The sequence below is a fragment of the Caloenas nicobarica genome, chromosome 2 (assembly GCF_036013445.1).
Source record: "Caloenas nicobarica isolate bCalNic1 chromosome 2, bCalNic1.hap1, whole genome shotgun sequence".
Taxonomy (NCBI): Eukaryota; Metazoa; Chordata; class Aves; order Columbiformes; family Columbidae; genus Caloenas; species Caloenas nicobarica.
In genome coordinates, this window is record NC_088246.1 from 89,949,886 (window position 1) to 89,976,350 (window position 26,465).

The following is a 26,465-nucleotide window of genomic DNA, read 5'->3' on the forward strand; positions in this document are numbered from 1 at the left end:
TGTCACTGTTACTTCTCTCTTATTTAGAGCTGTATTCCTTCGCTACAGGCTAGACTAGAGAATTATTATAAATATGTGTGCTTTATTAGAGCCTCCTTCTTAAGGCAAAATAATTGAACACAGCTGGGAATGTTGCAGTCTTCAAGAAGAATCAGGCCAATCAAAGTCTCATTACAGGCTTTTGCAAGGGTAGATTTTTTTTTCCTGTCCTAGTCAGGCCAGGTGACTTTCCTCTTAACATGTCTCCAAACAGGATTAATTTCTTGTGGAGTTATAAGACTATTCCAGTTCAACCAAAAAGTTTCTAAAAAGTACTTAGAAATTGTCAAATCATCTTGGTTTAGATCAGAATTATTTAACTTAATTAGACAATTATACATGCTTGCTAAGTATAATGGAATAAGTAAGTCAGTAACAAATCAGCACTAATTGGTCTGTAATTTTGCCCACGTTGAACAAAGCATAAGCACTAAAATGAGAGAATAGTCTTCTGTTTGGATGTCAGGTCATATCTTCTGTCTTCCTTGGTCTTAGAACTTGATGGCTATTTTGTCCACTAAATCCCTGTGATTGATTTTACTGAAGTTTTTGCAGTATGACTTGTTATTTGTGTCAATTTTTGCTTTAGGGAAGCACAGCTGCCTGCTTAAAATTGTACTGAGATTGAGTAGTTAACTTCCCTTTTCTAGCCTCAGTGTGTAGCCATTTATTACTTGAGTACAACTTCTAAACAACTGAAAATAAGCCTACTAGTAAACTGCAAGCAGAATTCATACGTTCTAGTCATTCACAGGGCTTTAAGTTAGCCAGAGCCTTTCTGAGAATGATTTAGTTTAAAACATTTGAATGATGAATCTGTCATAAAGACCAGATCTGGATTTGATTCACAGCTGTTCTGTCTGTCTTGGGAAAACTATGCATTAGTTCACTGATGATTCTATGACTGATCATTCTTTTTCCAAATTTCACAACTATTTCTGTAGACAGGCTTTAAATAAGGAGAATTTAGGTGGTGTTTTAGCAACTAGATTTTTTTCTGTTACTAAGCCAAAGGCATTGGTCCTTACATTTTGTTTTAGCCAGATATTTTCATCCTGGGGGCAATAATCTGGGAAATATTAAAGGCTTAATGTTGTTTTCTGTTGGGTGGCACCATCTGGTTTCTAGTCTTGGAGGTGGATGTGGAGCAATCAGAAAGAGATCCAAATCTCAAACAGAGGTGGCAAGCAAGAAAACCACAGTTTAATGAGAAAAGTGGTTTTCATAGTTTCACGTCACTCGATCTGAAATATTACAATGCTTTTATATTAATACATTTCCCTGTCAAATTTGTTGTAAACTGTGATATGGATAGGACTTGTGGTCTGTATAGACACTTTCTGAAGAAGATTTTCTTGAAGAAATTCTACAGTGTAATTGTCTTGTTAGTTTTGCATTAACCCTCCACCCCCCTGTCCCCAGCACCACCTCAATTAAGAAACAGGACTTCTTAGCTGAAGGACTCAATGATTTTTACTCTCCATCCATTTTGCAAAGCTTAAGTTACTATACATCTGTTGGCCAAAGAAAGGGGTGGTTGTACTTTCCATTTGCAACAGAGTCTTTCCATGGACAGGTACAAGAGCTCTACAGACATATAATAATTAGACCATGAGTGCTCTTTTTATATGTGTATATATATGTGTGTGTATGTATTGAAAATATATGCACATGTATAAGTACATATTTGTGTGTATGTATGTATATGTGCACATGATTTATTGGATTGTTCTCATGCTGGTATTATGCTAGCCAAATTCACTCTGAAGATTCATACTTCATAGTGGCTTTTTAAAATACTATGTGAAAGTATCAATATTCTAATACTAAAAACTTGTTAAAGATGTTCCTTTATTAAATGCTAGCTATATAGGATATTGAACAACTTTTATTTAAAAGAGACCGCGTGATCTGAGTTGTAACAAAGTGAAAAAGCCTCAGAAGCACAAGGTCCTGAAACTGAAGGGGTTACAGACTGCTGTCTCATTACTTTAATTTTCAACTATGTCTTCTTTTCACTTAGATTTCTTCTCTAGTGTCTATCTGTTTTATGGTGCATCTGCTGCTATGTTTATATCCAATCATTTTGTTCAGGTCACACTTCTTGTGTTGTCCCTGAAGGAGATATTTACAGTTTTTGAGAGGCTGCATTGATGGGATACTTACAGAAAGTGAGTTTTGTGTCACTGTCAGAGATGCTCTTTACAGAGAGGCAGCTGTTCTGTGCCTTGCCATCTTCTGAAAGAAATAATCTTTCTTATTCTTTTCCTCAATGTATCTGAAAGAGAGGACCACCAGCTTAGTTTCTCTCCCCATGTCTTCAGAGGACTAAACTCATAATACTTTTATAAAACAGATTTATAATTCATCTGTTCATGGTGTTCTCCCTTTATAAGAAGTTGCAGGTACCTTCTCAATATAATCAGCAAAGGAGATTTTAGGTGTGGAAAGTATTAATATGCAAGAAAAATAGGAAAATAGTCATGTCTTGAATAATCAGTCAAATCTCCTCCTTGATAGAGTAAATGGATCATGTTTACTTTCCATAATAATCCAGGGAAAAGTAAAGCTGGGGTTGCGAGTTCACTGTCTTTTTTTTTTTTTCCCATTGTACTTAAATATCACTGAATTGTTTAGGTTGGAAGGGACCTCTTGAAATCATCTAATACAATCCCCCTGCTTGATCAGGGTTACCTAGTACTGGTTGCCCAGGAGCTTCTAAGTTTGAGTTTTTAATGTCTCTGCAGATGGTGACTACACAACCTCTTAAGGGGAAACTGTTCCAGTATTTGACCATGCTCACTGCAAAAATGTGGTGGGTTTGTGTTCACATGAAATTTTGTGTGTTTTAATTTGACTGAGGAGATCCTGGATCCCTCTTCTTTATTCACCCCATCAGGTATTTATACACATTGATGAGATCCCCCTGAGCTTTCTCTCCTCCAGGTTGAACGGTCACAGCTCTCTCAGCCTTTTCTCATATAAAAAATGCTCCAGGTCCTTAATCAGGCTTTGGTCCTGCCCTAGATTTTCTTCAGTAAATCCATATCTTTCTCGTACTGGGGAGCCCAGAACTGGGCCCAGCACTCCAGATGGGATCTCACCAGTGCTGAGTAGAGGGCAAGGATCACCTCCTTTGACCTACTAGCAAGGCTCTTCCCTGTGCAGCCCACGAAGCTGTTATCTTCTTTGCCACAAGGACATACTGCTGGCTCACAGTCAACTTGCTGTCCACCAGGACCCCAAGATGCTTTTCTGCAGAGCTACTTTCTAATTGTTGGCCTCAAACTACTGTTGCATGGGGTTGTTACTCCCCAGATGCAAAACTTTATGTTTCCCCTTGTTGAACTGCATGAGGTTTCTCTCTGCCAAATCAAACTGTGACACAACTGTCTGGTGTACCAGCCACTCCTCCCAGTTTTGTATCATCATCAAACTTGTGTACATCATTAATGAAGGTGTTAAATGGGATTGGACCCGGTACTGACCCCTGGCATATATCACCAGTGGCTCTCCTGTAACTGGACTTTGTATGAGCAATCATAACCCTCTGGGCCCAGTTGGTAAGCCAGTTTTCAAGCCATCGCACTGTCCACTTATCTGGCCCATACTTTGTTGACTTGTCCATCAGGAAGTTGTGGGAGACAGTGTCAAAAACCTTACTAAAGTTGAGATAAGTAACATCCACTGTTCTCCCCTCATCCATGAACACAGTCACCTCATTGTAGAAGGCTGTAAGGTTGTTCAAACAATATATAGTTTTATATTTCCAGAATGTAAACTGATCTTGTTATTTTTAATGCTATTAGTGTCATAATGTTAATTTTTCAGTGTGAAGTTTCTGTCTGAAGAGAAAATTCTAAAAGACTGTCTACAAACACTGTATGAATTAATGTAAAACAGTGAAAAGACTGCTCCTTGTAATAAAGTTTTTAATGCTTTGGAAATAAGAAAACACAGGGGAACACTTGCTGCAGACCAAACTCCACACTGAAAAGATTCTTTAGAATATTCTTCTGTTTCACAGCTAAAGTACCTCAGATCTTTCCCTTAGAAGATTCCCCTCTCCACTTCCCCGATTTAAATCACAAGAAATCTAATGTCATACTGGCAAATAATTTTCCTTAGGACTGAAAAAGCTACACCTGTCTTGCAAAAATGTCTTTCGAACATCCTAGTGTTGGTGTGAAGTGATGCATGCTGCACTGTTTTATTAATAAAATGACTGGCAATCTTCTTTGATTATCACTTTTTCGGTTGTTTGCATTACTGTTAATTTAAAAGCTAAAAAAAACCCACAAACCCAAACCACCACAACAACAAAAACCAACAAAGAAACAAAAAAGAAACAACAACAACTTTATTTGAAATTCAGGTATAAAAATTACTGTTATTTAGGTATCACAGCTCACTGTGTGAATAAGCTGGGCATTTCCATGGCCAAAGTGATAAAAAATGGCTCTTACAGAGCTGGAAAGTGAAGCTGTATTCACAATTTCAACACTCTTTTCTCTGTACTTGCTCTCTTTCTGGATTTGAATGTGTGTCATGTTTCTTGAAATGCTGCTTTTAATATCTCTGTAATAGAAACTGGCTCAGCAGGAGTGAAATAGTTACCCTCTATAATCGCTGAAAGGTTTTACCCATTTAGTCATTTTTATATTGCTGTTCTGCTGTTTTCTTATTAATTTCAACAGTTTCTTATTACAAGTACTTCTGTGTCACTACATCATCATTCCAATGCCAGTTGTTATCAAGTGTTGGATAAAAATATGCAAAGTCTCATCTACTTTGGGATGATTGTGAATGTACTTCTCAGGGCAGAATTTAAGCAGTATTACTAATGCCATAAGCACAGGTAGAAATAGGGTGCAACTGTTGCAGTACTGAACACCGCAAATGAGGGGCTCCTCCATTTTCGTTACCCAGAGTGCTGGTCCTGTTCAGTCCAGGTCTCTTGTTGGGCACTGTCTTCACGGTATTACTTTTAGCTGTTTTCAGTATGTGATTCAGTACATCTTCTGTTTCTTCAGCTCTAAGTCGTACTCCCACAGTGCCTGTGCTTGTGAGGCAGGGCATAAAACAATTTCTTAAGAACAGAAGTTTGTGCTACAGTTTACTCTGCAAACAATCCTCTGTATTTTTCCACTGTTGATGATACACCATTCATCTGTACTTATATTAGCAATACTGAAGATCTAGCATAGGCAGGCAGGCCCTACTTTTGCTGTTCTAAGTACCATTCACAGGACCTTCTTTCATCACAACTACTTGAATGAGTGCTTGTAATAAAAGCAGCATTGGTGGTCCATTGATCACAGAGTTTTCAGTGATGCTATAATGGCACTGGGGAAGGTGAACTGCTTTGGCAATAGTAGGAAATCCCAGTAGTGTTACTGGAGATGCTTAGTGGCGATGCTTGGAGCTAATGCTGCAGCTCAAGAGTGAGTTTGGTGTTGTGCTGAGTATAGTTGAGGGAGTCTTCTTTCATGCAGGACCAAGCCTGGAAGTGACCAAAATACTCAAATTAACTGCAGATTATTAGAACTTCAGCCAGGGCTACATCCAGATGTATTGGTTATATGCTGTGAACAAGATTCTGTGTGTTCTCCTTTCACTGATAAATAGTGGACTTCAGTCCATCAGTGTTTAATCTAATGCCTTTTCTCAGTACTAAACTCATGTAGAAAAGATGTTTTCCACTTGCAAGATGGTTGTTTTAATTAGGAAGTACTCTATCATGTATGTCTCCAAAAGGCATACGTGATAGAGTATGCTTCCATAGCTTATATGTGGCTTAGAACACTTCAATTCAGTGGAAAATTAACTGGTTTTTAAAGTGGCAAGACATGGCTCTTCACAAAAGGGCATTCTCGCTGAGATTTGTGTAATTATTGCTATACACTGTCTGAAGTCTGACTATGATTAGGATAAGTAGAGTGCATTGCTTTCTAGGACACCCATGACCCTCTGGACATAACAAGCACTAGTGGAGGCAGGTTGGGTAGATCAAGTGAGCAGAGCCCTACAGCTGGACCAAGGGAGCTGGCTCCATGAGTGGTCACAGGCAGCTCAGTCTGGTCTTCTATGCCAGCTTCTTGGATGCAATAATACCTGTGTAATGTATTTGGAGATTTTCTGAAGTAAACTGCTGTGCAAGAGAAAGTTAATTTTTATCATCCTCAGGTGGAGTACATTGACTTTAGTCATTACTGAATCCAATTAATCTGTAAAGTTTTAACTAAAGAGTTGTATCCAAGTCTTCACTGTAGTTCTGTGCAAATGATTATGAAATTCCTATTATGGAAGAGATTCTTGAGATGAAACTAGGGTTTTGGATCGTGTAACTAAAGGACAAGACCCTCCTGGTCATACACCTATTAGAAGTCTAGGGCTAAATTTAAAGAGGAAAAGGTTGTTTCGGGGTGAGATACCGTTTTAATTCAGTAATGTTTTTTTCAATTCTTATTTTATTAGGATTGTCAGGGGATTTCTTGCGTTCTGGAAGATACTCTGCTCATACCATCAATGGTGCCTGGTCACCCTGGTCTCCGTGGTCTCAGTGCAGTCGTGACTGCAGTAGAGGTATACGGAATCGCAAACGGGTCTGCAGCAATCCTGAGCCCAAGTACGGGGGACTTCCTTGCCTTGGCCCATCTCTTGAGTACCAGGAATGTAACATTCTGCCTTGTCCAGGTAAGAGTCAACAGAAATGAGAGAAGTATGTGAAAATAAAGTAACTCATCTTCAAGGCCAAATCTTGCAATAGGTTGGGTTTTTGTTTGGTTGTTTTTGATTTTTATTTGTTTGGGTTTGTGTTTGGTTTTTTGTTGTTTTTTGTTTGGTTGGTTTTCACTTCGTGGGTTTGGGATTCATTTTGGGTTTTTTGAATAGACTACAGCTCAAGTTTACCTTTATAATGTCAGTGGGTTTGGGTAAGATTCCCAAGTGATGTCATCATGTCATGTTTATCATCAACATTAATAACAGCTGTGTCTTTTTTCACTTGTGAGAATTTGACTGTAAAAGTATAATTTTAATAAGTAAACTTATAAGAGAAAAACGACATAAGAAATCTGCAAAGACTTGAGAAATCTAGCTTAGTCTTTATTTAAACTCAAAATATTTTCATCACAATGGTTCCTGGCATTAAATTTGTGCTAGCTTTTCAGTGTAGAGTCTCCAGCAAATAAGGTTCAGGACAGATCACCAAACTAGATGGTATCTCAAGTAGACCATAAAGATTGTTCTTGGAATATTGGGCTTCTCCTTCATTGAAAGTTGTTTTATGATTCTGTAAAAAGGATTACAAGTAGAATGTATGTTTTCAAGAAACTACTTTGGGTTATAAAACATCGCTGTGTCTTAGACATTTGGGCAAAAAAAATCTTGGTTTCAGTTACCTCTCACCCTTCATAAAACAGACATCCAAATTCAAAGGCCGTTCAGCTTTGCAGAGACTTTGTGGAAAAAGAGGGACGATATAGGAGAACACATAAAGAAAAGAAAGTGTAAGTGGAATAGGAGGAAAGAATTCAAGGTATGAAACAATAGACAGGAAGAAGGATGACGACTGAGAGACCCAGTTCTTTCCAGTATCAACAAGTAAATTTAGAAATAAGATTTCATACATGTTTAATTGTATTAATCATGTAGAACAGTGCTTCATATTCTATTATTGGAGACTTGGAGCTTTTGGTATTTATTCAAGTGCGAACCTGTGGGATTACTATGGCAATATACATATTACATAAATATATTGCTGTAGATACAGAGATACACATACATACACGTGTGTGTATTTATCTGTGCCTATATGCTTACAAATTAAAACTGTGTTCCCAAATTAAATGCTGTCTTGAATTTTGTTGTATTTTTTCAGAGTTAAAATACTTTAAAGGTTTTCAGAAATGTTATTTTTAACTAGCTCGGCAGCTTATACACTGTTATATTTTTTTGAAAGAAATTGTTCCAACATGGTTATACAGACATAAGTTTGATGTAGAGGCCCTTGTTTCTTATGATTTAGCCAATACCCAAAACTAAAATACATGAAGTTGTAAGACAGAACTTGAAATTGTGCTTCATATACAAATTATTCCCTCTTCTTCTGTCTCTGAATTTGAAAATATTCTTAAAGATCACTTGGTATAAAGTGTGGTGGGCCTTTCTGAAGCAAGAAGGAATGTTCTAATATATCTAATAACTTTCTTCAGAGACAAGTTTCATTTTTCTTTTTAGTGCAAAGCAAATTTGAATAAAGATATAGAGCTTGAATGAAGTATTTAGATGTATGATAGCCTGCAAGGAATCATGAAGTTTCTCAGCTACAGAACTACTGTTTGCCAGTAATTAAGAAGAAATGTAAGGGGCTAAGACAGATCTCAGATAAATCCAAAGGGAAAACATTGCAAGCAGTAGATGCAATTGATTATTTTTTTCCCTTTAAGACATGGGAGAGTAAAAAATGATTGCAGAATAAGGCTTATCCATAAATTTGTAGAAAGGGAATTCTTTTTTATTAGAATAGCATACTGATGAAATTGAATTACCTCCATTTTTAATGAAAGTCACAGAAAGTTAAACTGGATGGTTAACATGAACATCTACTAGGTTGATGTTCATAAGACCTCATCAAGAAATGGGAGACATAAAAAATCCATGGGTGAAGAGCCTTTGTTCCAGACCCGCATGTACAAATCTGGCAGACCCCACAGTGGGGCACAGGGAAGAGAAACCATGGCTGGATCAATTTTCAGCCTTTTTCCCAACTGCAGTGCTGGGCACTGGATTTCATTTCCTGAGTGCTTGTGTGTAGGACAGTAATATAAAGTCACTCTTACCCTAGCTATGTAAGTAAGTTTCTAAAATGTCCCTGTTAGGCGATCACACAGTCCTTGCAAATGTTTATGAGGAAGGCTGGTGTAGGTACAAATCTCATCATGGTGTTGACTGTACCCTCCTCACATAGATGAGGCTGTAGACAGAGATGCAGGGACTGCATAACAGTAAACATCAGGTCCTTCTTAGCACTGTGAGCATCGAGGAGGAAAAGAGGGACTGCACGGTTCACTGCGCCTGTGTAAGTAAGTGAGGTGCAGGCAGAAAGGCTAAGGAACGTGAGATTTTGTTGTGATCTCAACCCGAAAGTACTGGCCATGGTACTAGAAATGAAAATGCAACAAAGAAGGATTTGATGCTTTCTAAGATTTACCTGAGCTCCCTCAGGGTTAAGAACAGCTTCACATGCTCCCTGCTGGCACAGAACTATTTAGTTACAGTCCAGTCCAGTCATTAGGCTTTCAGAAATATACCGGTTAGTAGGAAGGGGCGAGATGGCAACAGTAAAGAAGACTTCCTGCTAGTGCAGGCTCAGGTTCTGCCTTGCTCCTTGCCCTGCTATTTGCCAACAGGATCAAACCCTCAGGATGTAAACTGCTGAGAAAGATGAGTGATAGAGAAATATACTGAGCAGTGTTTAACTCGTGCTAAATGCCAATAGGACTTGATGCTTCTAAATCAATTAATCTGGGCTCAGTGTCATCCTGGAAGATACTAAGTGCTCTGAATACAATGCTCTGATACAATGAAAAAGCCCATGGAGCAGTCACTGAGTGTCCAAGGCTCTCTTGTCTCATTAAGCATCTTGCAACATAGTTTTAAATATAAATATTAGTATATTAATAGCCAGTAACTTATGTCTAAATGTGCTGTAGGATCCCAGAACTTCAAAAAACTACTGAAACCACCTAGAATCTGCCTTCAGCAGCTACTATTAAATCTTTCTTGAGCCTGCATGGGAAAGCGATACAGCTTGTAGCAAAGTAAATGGTCTCCTGATGTGCGGATTGATAGCAGTCACTGGGCAGATTACTTTTCATTCATAGTATTTGAAGGCTGAATATGTAATAGTAAATTGAACAGTGCCAGAAAATTGCCAGAAATTGTACCCAGACCCAGGAATATGATTTGTCTCTTTTGTGCAAGTTTTAGAATGATCTCTCATACAATTTTTCCTTCGACTAACTAGCATTTTCCCAAATAATCTGCAGAAATAGTTTGGGAGTCAGTGTAAGGTAAGGCCTGTTCCCAGTATTCAGCTTCCATGTGGCCAAACTGCTCTGAGGGATAGAGGAGGAGAATTTGCACTTTTGTCTTGCACTAGCAAATTACACTTTGGCCCTGTGCCACAGCCCCTTTTTATGGCTCAGAGATGTGGTGAATAGAGTTTTGCTGGCAAGCACTGAACAGCCTCAGTAACTATGGAAAGGATCTGCGAATACTTGGACATTTCTGTTTTCTTTCAGTTACTAATATGTGGTCAATATGAAAAGAAAGAAATCTGTGATCAAACATCTCAGGGGTTTGTTACCCTTGGGGGCTTGCGAGGTATTTACATTGTGAAGAGAAACAGATGATGAAGAGAAGCATTGTTTGAATGGCAAATTCTGCAAATTTGCAAAAATTTCAGGAATTTACTAACTAAAAGATTTGTTTGCCTGAACATAATAACCAAACATGAGGAATTCTGTCTTAGTTTACAGTATTACACATCTCTTCAGTTATTACTGTAGGAAAAGGCAACTTTTTCTTCATTTTTGTTTTATTTCTTGTTGCCTTCTCTTCGATTATTTTGCACATAGAGGCATTTGACCAATGTGCCTTAATTAGGAGTTTAAATCGTAGCTATGTGAGCACCATTGAGTAGCATGAGCTACACAATTTTCTATTCCCTTTTCTCCTCAGAGCGTAGTGGTGGCTCAGAGGGAAAGGACATTTGCCATCTCTTAGATATGAAATTCTGATACTTTTTGACAATATATTTGGTTTCTATCAGTTTCAGATTTTTATTATAGTAGTTTTAGTTTTGTTTAGTTATGACATTTTGGCTGAGAAGAGCCAAATAAATTCACATATCGCTAAATGTGCTAATAACAATAAAGAGTTTCGGATATACGAAATTCCCTGAAAGACTGTTTAAGTTATTTATGCATCCCCTAAAGCCAGTTATTGCTTGTTGGTTTTTTTATTCATTATTGCTTTTATTTTTTTTTCTCCTATATTTTTTTTTCCTTGCAGTCATACTTGGCCACAAGGAAACAGGAACATATTTAAAGGAACAGACAAAATTTATCCTGCAGTAGCTTCCTAAATCAGGGGAAAAAAATGCTGCGATCCAATAAAGCTCATCTCTGAGGCTGCTGAAGCCCATCTCTCTACATGCATTGATTGATCTCACTAGGCTGCTTCTGTAGCCAGTAAGGAGAGGGCTGAACGGCCCTTTGGAAGCAACTGTTGCTTTTCTAACTTAAGAATCTCAGTTACAGATTTAAACCTGGGTTGACCCTTAGATTTTGTTGTTGTACTTTCCTTAGAAGCATTTGTTTGTCTTCTCTGTTTCTGCGCTGCACTATGTTGGCTGTTTCGTTCAGCATAGCCTTTATGAATAAAAGCATCACAGAAACAAGACTTTGCCTCTGCGAGCTGTGATGTAAAAAATACTCTTTCTCACACTGAAACATGCAGCAATATCTCACGGGATTAGGAAAAAGCAGTAGACTAAGCGATGTGGAATGGGATGATCCGCAGGTGTCTGGAAGGGAGCAGTACTCTCTCGAGTCGGAAGGCTACAAAACAGCCAGTGCCCCTGGATTTGACTTTTATCCAGCTACTGGGAAGCACACCATCTGCATTTCTGTGGGTGGAAGGGTCTACTGTGCCTCTATTTATACTCCTTCATGCATATAGAAAAAACTGATTTCTCAGTATATTTTATTCTCTTTTGCTCTGTTTTCAAAAAGATGAACGTGAAAACTTATAAACCTAAAGGCATACACCAAATAGCCCAAATATATATATTTTTTTAATTGCTTAAATCTGAAATGAGACCAGACAGTGTATGAAAGGGCCTGCAACCCTATCTGTGTTCTTATGAAAGCAGGTGAGGTCAGTATGTCTGCCCACATATCCACATCCTTGTAAAACCTAAAGTGCATAGCAGGGTATCCAGTTTACTTGATTGTCTCTTGGAAATTCTCCAGTAGTATGGGTGTTTTATCATGTCCCCAGGAGATCCCCTTTCTATGCACTGTTTCTCCCTTGAACACCCTCTTCCCTATGATCTTTTTTTTCATTATGGTGAAGAAATATTTATTAACCATGACAACAACCAGTAGGCAAAAAGTTGTTTGCTTTACTATAAAGGAAAGAGCATTGTCTGAGAGCACCCTGCTAGCTGAAGGGTGCCTTCTTCCAAAAGGGACCAACCTCAGTAATTATCAGAAAATGTAGAGAGTCTTTGTATCTTTCATTGTGGAACTGCTTTAACGATTTTCTTTTATCCAACAGCTCTACAAAACTGTTATGTAAAGAAACCATAGTGACTGCAACTCTCCTTACAGCTCTGTATTTTTCCTCCTATAAGAAGCAGAAATAACATTAAGGACTCCATGACAAAAGGGGAAAAAAAATAATAAAAAAACAGATGGTACTGTGTTGCTAAGCAACTTAAAAGAAAGATGAAAGAAACCACAGAGCTCTATTTAGGACTTGTAAAAAATCAAGCAGTAAATACCCACTCCTTTGATCTTATTTAACCGTGATGATGCTCTATCATCCTTTGCTGCTGAGAGGGAAAACTTCTGGGGACAAATAAAAGAGGTAGTTATGATAATCCTTGAAAGGCCTAGAGATTTAGGATGGCAGTCGGTCAGTAAATAGTCACTAAGAAAAACAGTTACAATGTCCAGTTCAACCATGATCAAATCTAACATTGTCTATTATATTACGTCTGTCCTTTCCCATATTCCTGAGACCCACTTCTCCCTTGACATCTCAAGGTTTATAGTATAGCCATGATCACTACTGTTGTGGGACATGGTGACATTCCTAGATGTCACATCAGTCTCTGTGCTCTCACCCACCTATAGATAGATGGCAGATGGCAGTTTCAGATACATGCACATTTGTAATTCTCACTCTGATGCATTAAAAGTAAGTAGAAATTGTTGAGGGTCACTGTCTCCATTATAGTGAACAAGCCACGGGTAATGTTTGCAGACAATTTATCTTCTGTCCAGGCAACTTCAGGCTGTCATTCTGTTCCATGGAGGTCTATACCCTGTAGCAGAAATGCCTCTGATTATTCATTTCAGCTAGTCAAGGATCATTTTTAATAAAAAAAGAAAAAGAAAAAAGGCAATATCTGGAAAGGTAAAGCCTTAATATTGAATGAAATGAATAGCTTAGGTAACAGCTTCTGCTTTTACTTGACATCACTTAAAAAAGAAAAAAAGGGACAAGTTCAGAATAAAAGATACCATGTCTTGAAATTGTTATAAAATCGCACAGTATATTTCACCTGCACTGAAGACAAATAGCCTGTGGCTTTCTTAGATATGAGCTTGCATAATACTATATTAACAGAGTTATCTCAGGCAAAAAGACATATTTGTTTTCCAGTCACTATATGAATAGGAGAACAAGTCAAGCACTCTACTGAGATGCAGTATTTATTTATGATAGGTAGTATAACTCTTCGTTATACACCTGTATAGCTAGATGATTTTGCTGATAAATATATCCTGGAAAAATGTAGCAAACATTGATTTCCTTAATAATGGAAATAATTTATTTAAATTACATACTTGGAATATTGTACCAGATTCCATGAATCCTGTCTGTTCAGTCAGGCTATTCAGAGGCCAGATATATTACCTGCAAATGTTTTTACAACTATCGTCAGCAAGGTAGTGCCAACTCCATGCTTTCTTGATTTACAGGATAATATTGCAAACAATACAGAGATTAAAATGTTATATATTCAACAAATTCACTTACAGATTATTTAATAGCCTTAGGTATGCACTAGTGAATTACCTGTGTGATTAGCAGATGAGAACCTGAGGGTATGTTGTATCTGAAATTACGTTCAAAAATGCACGTATAGATTTTAATTCAAAATAACCAAATTCTCTTAGCTCATTTTCTCACTGTGGCAGCCTTTGCATAGAAATCATTCTACTTGACTCAGTGGGTGAATTTGTGATATGCAATCCTACCAAAATAAAATGATTATTTTTTGAATGTTCTATGTTTCCATCTAAGAGAGAATTTAAATGCAAATATTGCACAGATAATTTCATTGAAAGTTTTTTTTTTTTCTGATTTGGAACCTCCTTTTTTGGTAAGATATAATTATGGAATAGCATTTCAATGAACCACTAGAAACTGGTTTACTCCTTGAAAGTGCTGTTTGATTAATTGAACAGAAAGGATCAAACAGAGTCATTGTGAAATGCTGGAGGAATGTTTTGGAGACTTCAGTGACAACCAATTGTTTCAGCAAACGTGAAGTAAAGTCTTAAAAGGAATGTCTTAAATGAGCACACTGTAAAAATTGTGTGCAGAAAATGTGTGTTTACCTAGTATTTTTAAAGGTAGGCAATAAAGAGTTTCTGTCTTGTGTGGTAAAATGCCCACTACTGCTGTGAGTGATGGGAGAAAAAAAGGCAAAACTCCTCCTCAGTTTAGGGCCCTGTTGTATAACAAAACTTTACCGGCACGTTGCCTTTATTATACTTATGGTCTCATCTGTTAGTGTCAGTTGAATTACACACATTCTACTTTTTTTAATCACTTACAGACATGGTAAATCGCTTCCTTACTTAAGTATTGTATATAGAGAGCAAGTGATAATACTTTAAATAGAGGTTTGAAAATAAATTCTTTTTTTGTAGGATATGAAAATTTTGAAAGTTTAGTTCTTTTTTACTTCTTCTCCCCACCCCCCCAAAAAAAAAAAAAAAAAAAAGAAGAAAGAGAAATTAATAAAATAGTAAGGTTCTTTACAGAGGGAATGCTGTCCCTGGGAGAAGTACGTCTGACTTTGTCTTGTGGCTGCAATAGGAAGTCTTTGGCAGATGGACCACAATACAGCCATAAATGCCAGAAATACATCCTCGAGCAGTAGCTTTTAGAACAGAGGCTGCAAAGGAGTCTGTCCAGTGCAGGCAATGAGGTGAACTTTCATCAGAAGCCTGTCTAGTGGCCATGTGTTGAAAGCCATCTGACAAAAGGGGCTCCCTTGAAATCCAGCCTAGATTTCAGAGGAACCCTTTGAAAACTCAGACTGGAGAACAGTTTGACATACTTGAACTGGCAAATACTAACGGGGGAAAAAAATATTTTTCAACAACCTGTGTTTGAAACTTTAAGTGGCAACTCCTTTTTGTCATTTGTCAGTTACTTTTTTGAACTACTGCCACCATTCTGCTGCTGGCATCTATGCTGGACCTGCATTAAGATTGTAACATTATATTGGTCCATCAAACCTGACAACTGTGCTAGAACAATTGAAATGGGTCTTAAGGTTAAGGCAATCTCACCTGGGTTGCAAAACAAAATCTGTATTCCTCAGTCTCTCTCGATATTATTGGACTAAGATTTATTTTATGAATAGAAATTTACTTTGAGCATATAATGCTTCTGCTAAAAAAACTTTGTTATTTTATTTCCCGACAAGTGAGAAAAGGAAAAGGAAAAGAAAAAGAGTTTTGGCCTTAAAGATTTTATGATACCCTGAAAGTGTCTTATATGGATGAGTAACTTTGTTAGACATCCCAGTATACCAGGGGCTTTTAAAATATGTAAATCAAAGGACCTTGTGGTAAGATCAAATTTGTGGGCCTACATTCAGCGGCACCTAAAAATGTCCAATAATTTCAGCAGGCCATGAATTAGATCCACAGAACATGAGAAAGATGAGTTGGATTATGTCGTGTCACACATTAACTTGGAACAATATGACATTTTGTGTCCTTTCAGTGGATGGAGGCTGGTCTTGTTGGTCATCTTGGTCAAAGTGCTCAGCAACTTGTGGAGGAGGCCATTACATGAGGACCCGCTCCTGTACAAACCCAGCACCGGCCTATGGAGGAGACATCTGCCTGGGACTGCACACCGAGGAAGCACTCTGCAACACACAGCCCTGTCCAGGTACGGCAAACCAGCCCATGCAGCTCTGTTGCTTGTATGCCACAGAATAAAGCATCCACAGGCAACATAATGCTCCTTGACCTGTTGTTGAGGAGCATTATTAAGTGCACAATCAGCTCTTACATGCTACAGTCTCAGTAAATCAAATAATAGCCAGATGTAGCCTACAGGACAGCACCTCCCTATTTAAATATTAAAATTTAAGTTACCAGGTTCCAGGTCTGGATAAACTAAAATTTGAAGTGGATCATGCAAACATGGGAGACTTTTAATAGCAATATCGCAAAGTGCATTTGTTATGTAACTAAACATTCACAGCAAGCAAATTGCTGAGGTTAGCATTCAACAATGTGTTATCACAAGATCCTTCACGTAGACAAAAGTTTGCCCTGTTTTCATATGAAACACAGAGCAAACCTATTGGTCTTTGTAAAATACCTTCTTCAACTTTGGATGTTAAGCAGAGGCTTCATCTTTTTGAATGACTGTAGAGTACTTAGTAAATGAAATGTCTCAGCACTCCTCTTAGTTGTATGATATTATGGATCATGAGTTTTCCTGTAACTTTGACTCTGCCTTTTGGCCATATTAAAGGAAACTAATTATTTTTTGTGAAATTTAAATGAGAAGCAGAGAGTAAAATCACACACACACACAAAAACCCCAAAACCAAACCAACAAACAAAAAATCAACCAAGCAACAACAACAAAAAAGATAAAATAATTAGTGAAAAGCCAGTGGGAAAATTTTTCATTTATTGCTGATTAAATTATTGCAGGTGACAGCAAAAAGAAAGAAGCAGCTCTGATGCTGCATTGTATTCCTTGCTTCATTGAGAGCTCCTAGACTTCATAGCAAAAGTTTTCTGCTCGCATGATCAGACTGTGCATGCGAAGTCACAAGCCCCATGAGTTTGAATTTATGGATTGTATTACCTGTGCTGAACTACAATTTAAGTTAATTTTCTTTACTAGGCACTGCATGTCTTGCAGCATAATAAAAGTACTTACTTTGTCAAAATTAATGCAGATGCAACATTCTGTACTGTGTTTTAAAAAATGCTAAGTATATAAATCAGTTGGTGATATGATTTTTCAAGACAAATAGTGCATATTTGTATGTAGCAGTTACACAGCTGCCTTGGGATCCTTAAGGCATCTTTAAAAGGTCAGAACCGGCACGTTCATTGTGCTAGTATTGTAGCTATTTCTATTGTCGCACCTTTATTTTCTGCCATCATTTTTCTGGAAAGGACAGTTTGCAAACATTTATAAATAATCTCTTCATCTTTGACCTGCTTGTTACCCAGATTTTGAAGTAGGTGGGAGGTGGAGGAGGAGGAGGTTGTTTTCATTTTGGTTCCAGAAAATGAAAACTTTTATAAAGCAATAAAATTTCAGAGGGTGACGTGTATTTCTCATGTTCTGTGACGTTTTATTAATATTTCAATATCACTGAAAATTTGTCATAGGTTTTTGAAACCGCATATCATCAACTAGCTGTTAGAATGACCCTTGCCTCACGTTTACAATGTAGATTTCAAAACTTTGGTTTACTGCTTTTATTTCACATTAGTATGGGATAAAAATAGCTATAGTGCTACACATGTCAAGTTTGGGCAGACTCCTGCATCCCTGTAGAGCCATTTTCTTGTGAGGATCATGTGGCCACTGGTTCCCTCTTGTGCAGATCTGGAAGTACCATTGGTGACATTTGCTGCTTGAACGACATGTTTAATATAGGAAGGGAATAGTAATGACACTTGGAATCTAAGAACAACCAAGAAACACCGAAATACATATGCAAAAATGGAAATTATTTATAACGTTTCTTAAGTTGTGAAAAGAGTAAAGACTTCTTGGCATTTGAAATAGTACTTTTTATAGTATTTTTTTTTCTCCAAACAAAACCAGAAGAAAACTAAAATTTCTGGAATCCTGACGCTGACATTTTGAGGATATGGAGGGTTAATGGCAAATCCAACTAAAAGTAGACAAGTATCCACTTAAAAGAAAGTAACAGATTTGTGTTTGCAAACACATCTGTTCTTCTTATCTTTTATCTTAAAAGCTATATTACTGTGTTTGTGTTTTTTCAGTTAATTTCTCTAAATGCAATCACATTAATATGAATGGAAGCCCTTCACTATTGATCAGTAGTGGTTTATAGGCTACTTATCAGTAAGTATAATTGGTTGCAATGTTGTCTCTAATGTACTGAATAAAACAGTATTTTATACCTAAAGTATTTACTGCTTCTGTAAGAGGGGAAAATATATTCTGTCCTTGAATTGCTAACTCACACATGCAAATTATGGATAAAGCAGTTGAGCATTTAGAAATGATGGTGTAGTTCTGTGTGAAAGAAATTTATATTTTTACAGACTGGTGGCCTGATCTTTTTGAGGTGCTTTCTTCACCAAGGGATCTTTCAGGAACTACTTGGACTTAACCTGGCTTCAAAGGCCAGACAAGACTCTGTAGGAAGAAAACAAGATATCTGAATAAGTCTTGCTGTGTTAGAGGTGAAAAGCAGCTCCAGATTAAACACCTGTCCGGTCCACCCTCTCTTTTCCATCCTCATGACTTTTGCAAAGAACTGAGAAGCAAGTTGAGAGGAGCCTGCCTGAGGTTCAAGAGACCCTCAGATACTTTGAAGATAAAGAAATGAAAGGGATGAGGCAGGATAACTGGGTCTATAGAAGTGCATGCAAAAACTACAGGTTCAGCATCTCTGTGATGACAGATGTAGTGGCTCCACAAAGGGCAGCTCTGCCAATTTGAAATGATACATGTCAGTCTTGTGTGCCTTTCTTCTCTGTCATTCTCTGAGCTCCCATCTTTGTCACTCCTCAGACAACAGGTTTGCTACCAGCATCCACCACTGCAGGGATGTCTATCCTTCTCACACTTGCACTGATGTCCCCTCTCTCCTCTGCTGTGGCTCTGTGTGCCAGTTGGAGCTGATCAGCATGGCACCAGACCCACTGACTACCTGCGCTGTAGTGCCTGAGCATCACCACGGGACTCCAGGATGGGAGGAAGATGCCCTGTGTTGTGTATGTGTGAAGGTCCCAGTGCACATAGTGTCTTTTATAGGACCCCCGATCAAAATGCTTTGACAGAAGACCCATGCCTAAAGGGCAGGCTGGAACAGTAGCCTTGCCTAGTCACTGGTATGTAGCCTAGCATGATCTTACATGTACTCCAAGGTTCCTGTTTTATCACGGGATGTAGCCCCATCAGCAAGGAACCAGGTGGGCCAAAAGCACGTTGGACAAGGCGAGGCTGCAGAGTGCATCAGCCAACAAGGTGCATTTAGGATGCTCACAAGCATTTTGGCAGCTGGTGCATATGTCCAAATTATACCAGGATTGAGCAGGAGTATTGGCTTTGGCTTGAGCATGCTCTCTGCCACTGATGAGAATTGTGCCAAGATTTGTAATGAGTAGCATTCCTTTAAACTTGAATGAGCAGGGCTCTATTGTTACTAATTATTCAAGGTAAGGATCCATGTACTTAGTTTACTGATGTCCAGCAGCTGACACTTCTGGTGACAACAGCAGCTCCTGACTTTGCCACGCTATTTAAACAGGATGAAACCTGCTCCATTTGTTTGACTCCTACCTCAGCTCTCCTACCCGCCTCAATTAGGATCCAACGACATTATCTCATCTGCCTCCATGCTCTTACTACCCACTCTGCAAATGAGGACCTCCCAGGACCTCTCCTAGGAAACAAGAGCTGAAGGACAGAACTGAGTATTCTTGCTCCTTAAAATAAAAAGATCCTACTATTTGACATCACCTGCTTGTGTCAAAGTATTTGTTCTCTTGCTCAAAGGAGGCCCCATCCAGACAGTTGCTAGTTGTTCATCAATATCCAGGTTCTTACCTGAGCTGCTGAGTAAATCTATTTTATGAACAACTCCACAAGTGATGGCGTTCATCTGAACAACAGGCTGCTAGGACTGATTGCTCCTGTCTCTAACCAGCACTCTCCTACTGTCTTGAAGAGGTTTCAGGACCACTGCTTGAGATCTTCTGTGCTAAAGTTATGTCCACCTTCTCCATCCATTTCTTTTTACCATGCTATTGGTTAGGAATTGAATCTCCAACACTGTCATGGAAAGCACCTATTGCTTGACATTTTTCAAAACTGCAATCTCAAATATTCCTACTGGAATCTGTTAAATTTTAGATGATGAAGAGTTTTAACCTTTTCCTCTATGGCCAAGGGGAAAGTCATGAGTAAATGCAAACCTTGTGTGCTGGATTTCTGCAATGTATTGAAAGAGGCCCAAAACAGAGCAAGACTTTCCTGGCTTTTCATCTGATTCACAAAAAGTGTACAAAGCCTTAATGAATTTTTCAAGTTATTCACAAATTGTAATGTTCTTCAATCTAACTTGAAATTATATTACTATATACTTAGCTTATTATAAAATTTCTACATTTTCTTCATAGTGACATGAAATCAATTAACATTTTGAAGTAGAAACAAACTGAGTTTGGCATCATACTAGGAGTATTTAATGCATCTGAAAACCATAAAACATATCTCTGTGAGAAAGCCAACAGAAGAAAAAAAAATGTTTAACTCAGCTCTGTCTTCTACTATACATGCCAAAATCAGAAGAGTCCTATGAAGGCAAGACTTGTGCTTGAATTGTAAGAAAGCTGAGCTCAGTAAACTCACACCACCTCATGGGAATGAGATCAATTCACTTCATTTAAGGGAAGTATTCTGAGATCACACAGGCATGAAATAAACATATCTTAATCAAAACTACATAGGCAGAGGAAGAAATATAGAAAAACAATAGAAGCTGTTAATGAACCGAATGGAGAAGAGAAGGAAGAAATACTCGATGAAAAGAGAAGGAGAAAATACTCCTCTACCTACAGCAAAGAAATGGACATGAAATAACAAAAGCTAAAAAAAAAAAAAAAAGTATCTGCAAGACATTACTATTTTTGTGGTTACATAAACATGCTGTTTCAGACCTGGAATATATATTCTTATAGCTCTCATTGCTACTTCTCAGATACAAAAAAAATGACAGTGTTATTGTCCACTCTAATGACCTAGACTGGAATTAACTCCACAGCTATCACTCTTTCAGTCACCACTGCAGAATCCCTCCCACTTCTCACTTTTGCACACAAAGGCCATGGCAGAAGCCAAAGCCATAATACATCTGCGACAAATTTACCATCTGACTCTACATTTCAGAGACTTTTGCCAAAGCCAAACTGCCTTTGTTTTATTGTAAGGAAAGATCTCTCCCCTGCTAGTTGGTGGTAGCTGGGGATGAGGCCTTCTGTCATAATTGAGAAATATAGGGTATTTCTCCCTTGGTGTACTTGAAGCATTTATTTACAGTGTCTGCATGTGTGTCCCTCTCTGCCTGTTGCAGACAGCTGGTCCGAGTGGTCTGAGTGGTCCGAGTGCGACTCATCTGGCTTCCAGTTCCGCACCCGTCAGTGCATAATTTTGTTTCCTGTGGGCAGCCAGTGCACGGGCAACACCACAGAGAGCCGAGCCTGTGCTTTGGACTCCAACTTTATCCCAGGTGAGATCAGCCTGCTCTTTGGAGGATTAGTGAAATCCCTCAACATTTCAGGAGTGAGGGGTAGTACTGTCCCAGCCTGCACTGCACAGAGCTGAGAGCTGGAACACAACTTGCGTTTTGTCAGCCAAAGTATGTTGGTCTACTATGTAGAGCAAATGCTGCTAGATCTGGTGTCTTCATAAAAATCTGCCTCATGGCACCAAGTGCTGTGGAGCTGTCCTTACTGTCACTGCTTGGGACTTTGATTAGTCACTGTCACAGCATTCTTCAGGTCCCTCCCATCGTACTTGGGAGCAGGGGTGACTACAGAGAGCTAGGAGAAATAGTTCGCTTTTTACTTTAAGTGTTTTTGGGACTTTGAGGTTATTAGAGAAACATTCCTCTAGGTTTTGTGGTTTGCAATACAAAAGTGAGTGCTGTGTGGTAGTTAATCTGGAAATCATGTCATAGATTCCCTTAAATTAATAAGTGCTTAGGAAGATAAATACTATTATCTGTATCTCAGGTGCTTATCTCCCACATGACTGCTAAGTACCTGATGGATAATCACGTCATGTATCGTTCTATAGCATTTGTCGAAACTCATGGCTGTACTTTATTTTTTTTAAATCACAGCAGTCATCTAAATCCACACAACGGCATGGGTGGCCACGCTGCATTGTTGTTAACAAGTCATCTTTCTGTCTGTGTACATTGAAAAGAAGGCTAGCAGTCTATTCACAGACAGAGAAATTTACATTTTAAAGTATCATTTGAGATGTAATTGTGTTTACTCAGTGCAGCAACCTTCTTTTTTATTATGACTATGTTAGTACAATATAACAAAGAAATCAAGGAATTTAAAAACTGTTTTCATGGATGGTACATAACGCTTTAACTCCCAAATACTATTTTTCCCTCCAAAACCAGTGTGAAAAACATCTGTGCGAAAGCAAAAACTCCCACATTGTATTTTCCCCTTTTCCTCAGGCTTTTGAAGCAGCTCTGCTAATATTCACGTTCTGTGAATCCCCTGTTTAATCCAATATATCTTTACATGTTACTTTGGGAAGGAGACATTTTCAGACTCTGAAATGAGACACCTCTTCTCTCGCCCTTCTGGTTTGTTTGCCACTCCTCCTCAGATCATCCATATCCCAGCAGATAAGGTCATGCCCATTATGTTCACCTTAGGCAAACTAGCTTGCTTTCTTGGGATGCTCAGCTTGCTTTCACTCCTCCAGGTCCTCTGACTCAGGGTTCACTCCCTCCCTCAGCTAGTGTGCTGGTGTGTCCACCCTCATGTTGTCTGCTCCCCCTTCTGCTTATCTTTGCTCTGTTCCTCTACAGAACTTAGTATATATAGAGTGATTCTGACAGACTGCAAAAATTACTCCTCCTCATCTTTGCTGCTGCTGTGCTTCCACAGTTAGTCCTTACCAACTTCACCTTGAAGAGCTTTAGTTTTTTTGGTACATTTTTTTTTCTTCATTTTGTTTGGATTGTGAATTAGCAGTCTCAACCAGACAAAGTCTGTTCTCAGCCTTTACCTCTCTGTGGGAGTGCTGTTCCGTCAGGTCTGATCGTTTCCCATTTTGAAAATAGTATTGATTTAGCATGTGAAGAAAGGTAAAAAATTGTGATCTCTTTAGCAGTAGCAGCATCTGGATCATCTTTTGGTGGTGAAGAGACTGTTATTCCTCACACAGAATCTATTGCATACCTATGGCCATCATTGCTGTCTTTCTCCAGTCTGGTATCAGTTCTACTAGAGATGTCCTCAGATGGAAAACTAGAGCTGCACACAGTGTTCAGGGAGTGGACAACACATAGATTCGTAAAGTGCCATAATGCTGACATCCTATCTTATTAACTATTGCTTTCTCGGTAGTACCTGGCATTGGTTTGCCTCTTTGATTAACTTGTGAGCACTAAGCTGGTATTTTCATGGAACAATTTGTCATAAAACCCCAGTCTCACTCATGAGTAGTAACGGTCACCTCACAGCCCACTATTTTATATGTGACATTAGGGATTGCTTTCCACTGTATGTATTACTTTATGCTGATCCACATTCTGTTTAATTTGTTATTCTATTGCCTAGTTTTGTAGGGTCTTCTGCAGGTCTTCCCATTATGCCCCTTTCCATGCTACCTCATCTTTGTATTATCAGCGAACTTCAAACTCACATTCGCCTCCCACTTTTGTAGCTCTGCACAAGTGGAAACATTTCTCCATTGTAAGAACTGAGCACATAGTACTACCCTGTTTTCTATTTTTCCCCTCATCTCATGTGTTGCTTGGAAAGCCTTTCACATGGAACTGCAAAGCTCTTTGAAAATCCAGGTAGGCTGTGTCAGTTACCCCACCCATATCCACATGATCACTGACCCTTTCAGAGAGGTTAAAGAGATTTGTAAGGCAGGATGTTGCTTCACAGAAGCCATGGTGGTGAAGTAAAGTGTAGGAAAACTTGACTGCTAACAGATTTTATTTAATATTTATTCAAAATGTTTCCAAAGTCAAAGTGGTAAGGATACTGGCTGGAATTATATTTTACTGGTTTACAACTGAAACCCATGAAATTGGCAGTCATCTTTTCTGAAGATTTGTAAATTCCCTAGTTTCACATTAGTGCTAGATATGTCTTCTAGAAGTAATGAGCCCATTTGAACACAAGATAATTAAAGTCTCATTAATTTTACTATTCAGAAAAGCAACACTTTCTCAACATGTTTAAACTCCGCAAAGAATGTTTTCCTGTGCACATAATATAGTAGAATACATTTTTAAATTCTCACTATGTTAATCAAACTAGCAGTTTGTAATATTTTTTTCTCCTTGGCATAAGTAGTTTGTTTATTTTTCTAGAAATATCAGTGGCAAGATCCAGCAGCATAGAAGAAAAACGATGTGGCGGTAAGATTTTCAGTTCTAGATGTGTATTAAATGCTGAAATATTGATTCCCCATTTTTTCCTCGTTTCACCTTTTGCACTCTCTTATTTTTATTCTACCTTCTAAATGCTGCATTCTCATTATTTACACTTGTGCAGAAAAAGAGATGTAGTTACTACAGGATTTCTCATTAAATATCCATCTGCCATTACTGACCTTTGAGACAAGAACATGTATTACTGGATGCTTGTATTTTCTTCTTTTTCAGTATGGCAGTCACCTTTGTCTCGAAAAGAAATTCCCATTATACACTAGTTATCAGTAGGTCAAAATTTTTCAAGTTGCTTCACCTTTTTCAGGATAATTTCACAAACCTTTTTTGGGACTTCAAATGAATAGCAGAAAGCCACCCTGCTAACCCATTTAATAGTTCAAACTGTATCTGGGACTCAGTTTCTGCTTCACTGCCAAAGAAAAAACTAAAAAGTGAAACAAAGAAGTTCCATTCCAGAGAGTTCTGATGCTAGCAAAATAAATCTTGAAAGTGAAAACTGTTAAAAACACCAAACAATAAAAAGAAGAAAAAAGAAAATTGACCATTTTTGTGCTAAGCTATCATGCTTAGTCTGTGTCGTCATGGTAGTAGCTCTGACTGGTTCTAGTGTTCTTCCATGCACAGATAAGCTGCATTTTTGACCTAATAAGGGAAACACAAGAGTTATACAGGGGTACTAGTGTGCGTGATAACTTGCTATGGGAGCCAGGGTAACGCAATTTGTTATTTTTCTAACTATCAGCGGTACATTGAAAACATTTGGCCAAGTTCTGCAACAGTGAGAAACTTTCACAGAAGTGTAGAAGGATATTTCAGTGATAATTTGTCTATTAGGGCGTAGTCAACCTAGTCACCTAAATATTAGTTTGTGTTTCTAATACCCAGTAGTCATGTAAAGGTCCTACCTTAGGCATTTGCTAAAATGAGACTCATGTGCTGGCCCATTTTTTCTGTGTTACAGTGAAAAAGGTCTAGCATATGTTGTTCAGACTGGTGCCAGTCTTTCAGTTTAAAATATTTGATTTGTGCATATAGGCAACCACAAACAAATTTTCAGTAGTGTTAAGATGAAATTTCCAACATGAGCTTCTCACTGATACCTCTTTATTAATCCAAAATCACAGCTCCAGTTTGAAATAACAATGAAAAGCTGTGTAATTTGTTTATTTCCAGCTAGTCCTACTGGTGCCACATTTGAGTTGATATCTCTGTTCAGTAATGTAAGGGGATGATTGTGCTTTAGACTCCTTTGCTACAGTTTCATGCAGCAATGAGTTTCCTCTCAGTTTTCATCCTTGCATAGGTGGAGAGGTTTTCCCATCGTCTGATCCCGTAGTATCTTTGAAGGGCAGAGCAGACAGGAGAATGCTGAGTTCTGAGTGGTTGACTGCACTCTGGCTGCTATGGTTAAAAGCACACTGAGTTTCAACGAGTCTCTCTCTCCTTCCCTTTTTCCCCTAAAATGTAACTATTTCTCTCTCCCCCCTCATCTTACATATAGGAAGAATTCTAAAGGCTGTATAAGGGAACAAACTGGCTGTATATCAAAGATACAGAAACAGAGAGACCCAGCAAAAATCAAAGTATGGGATAGAAAAAACATATGCCACTGCTTCTGGGACATGCACCAAATAAGGGGAAGACGGAAAGCTTTTCAGGGAAAGCAGGATTGTGATTCAAAGATATCAGTATTTTGTTAGTTCTGCCACAAGTCACTATGTGTAAGAGAAAGGACTACAAGAAGAGCAGAGGAGGTGAAACTGTAGTTCACTGAAAAAAAAGCTAGGTCTGTATATTATATACACAATATACATATAACAAGGCTTTATTATACAGTCTGGAGAAAGATGCTTTGCTGAACTATCAAAACATACAAAATGCAATTAATTCATCTGTTATTTGTGTTCTGAACTTGTTTAAGAAT

General features: G+C 38.3%; 1 protein-coding gene across 8 annotated transcripts in view; it reads left to right on the plus strand.

Annotated features, from left to right (window-relative positions):
* SEMA5A (semaphorin 5A) overlaps nucleotides 1–26,465 on the plus strand; it is a 330,124-nt gene that overhangs the window by 296,745 nt on the left and 6,914 nt on the right. For all 8 annotated transcript variants that reach the window (XM_065628512.1, XM_065628511.1, XM_065628519.1 and 5 more), the window contains 4 exons: nucleotides 6,517–6,735; nucleotides 15,865–16,035; nucleotides 21,455–21,610; nucleotides 24,461–24,508. In XM_065628512.1, the coding sequence (XP_065484584.1) occupies nucleotides 6,517–6,735; nucleotides 15,865–16,035; nucleotides 21,455–21,610; nucleotides 24,461–24,508 (594 nt within the window). The remainder of the gene's footprint in view (nucleotides 1–6,516; nucleotides 6,736–15,864; nucleotides 16,036–21,454; nucleotides 21,611–24,460; nucleotides 24,509–26,465) is intronic.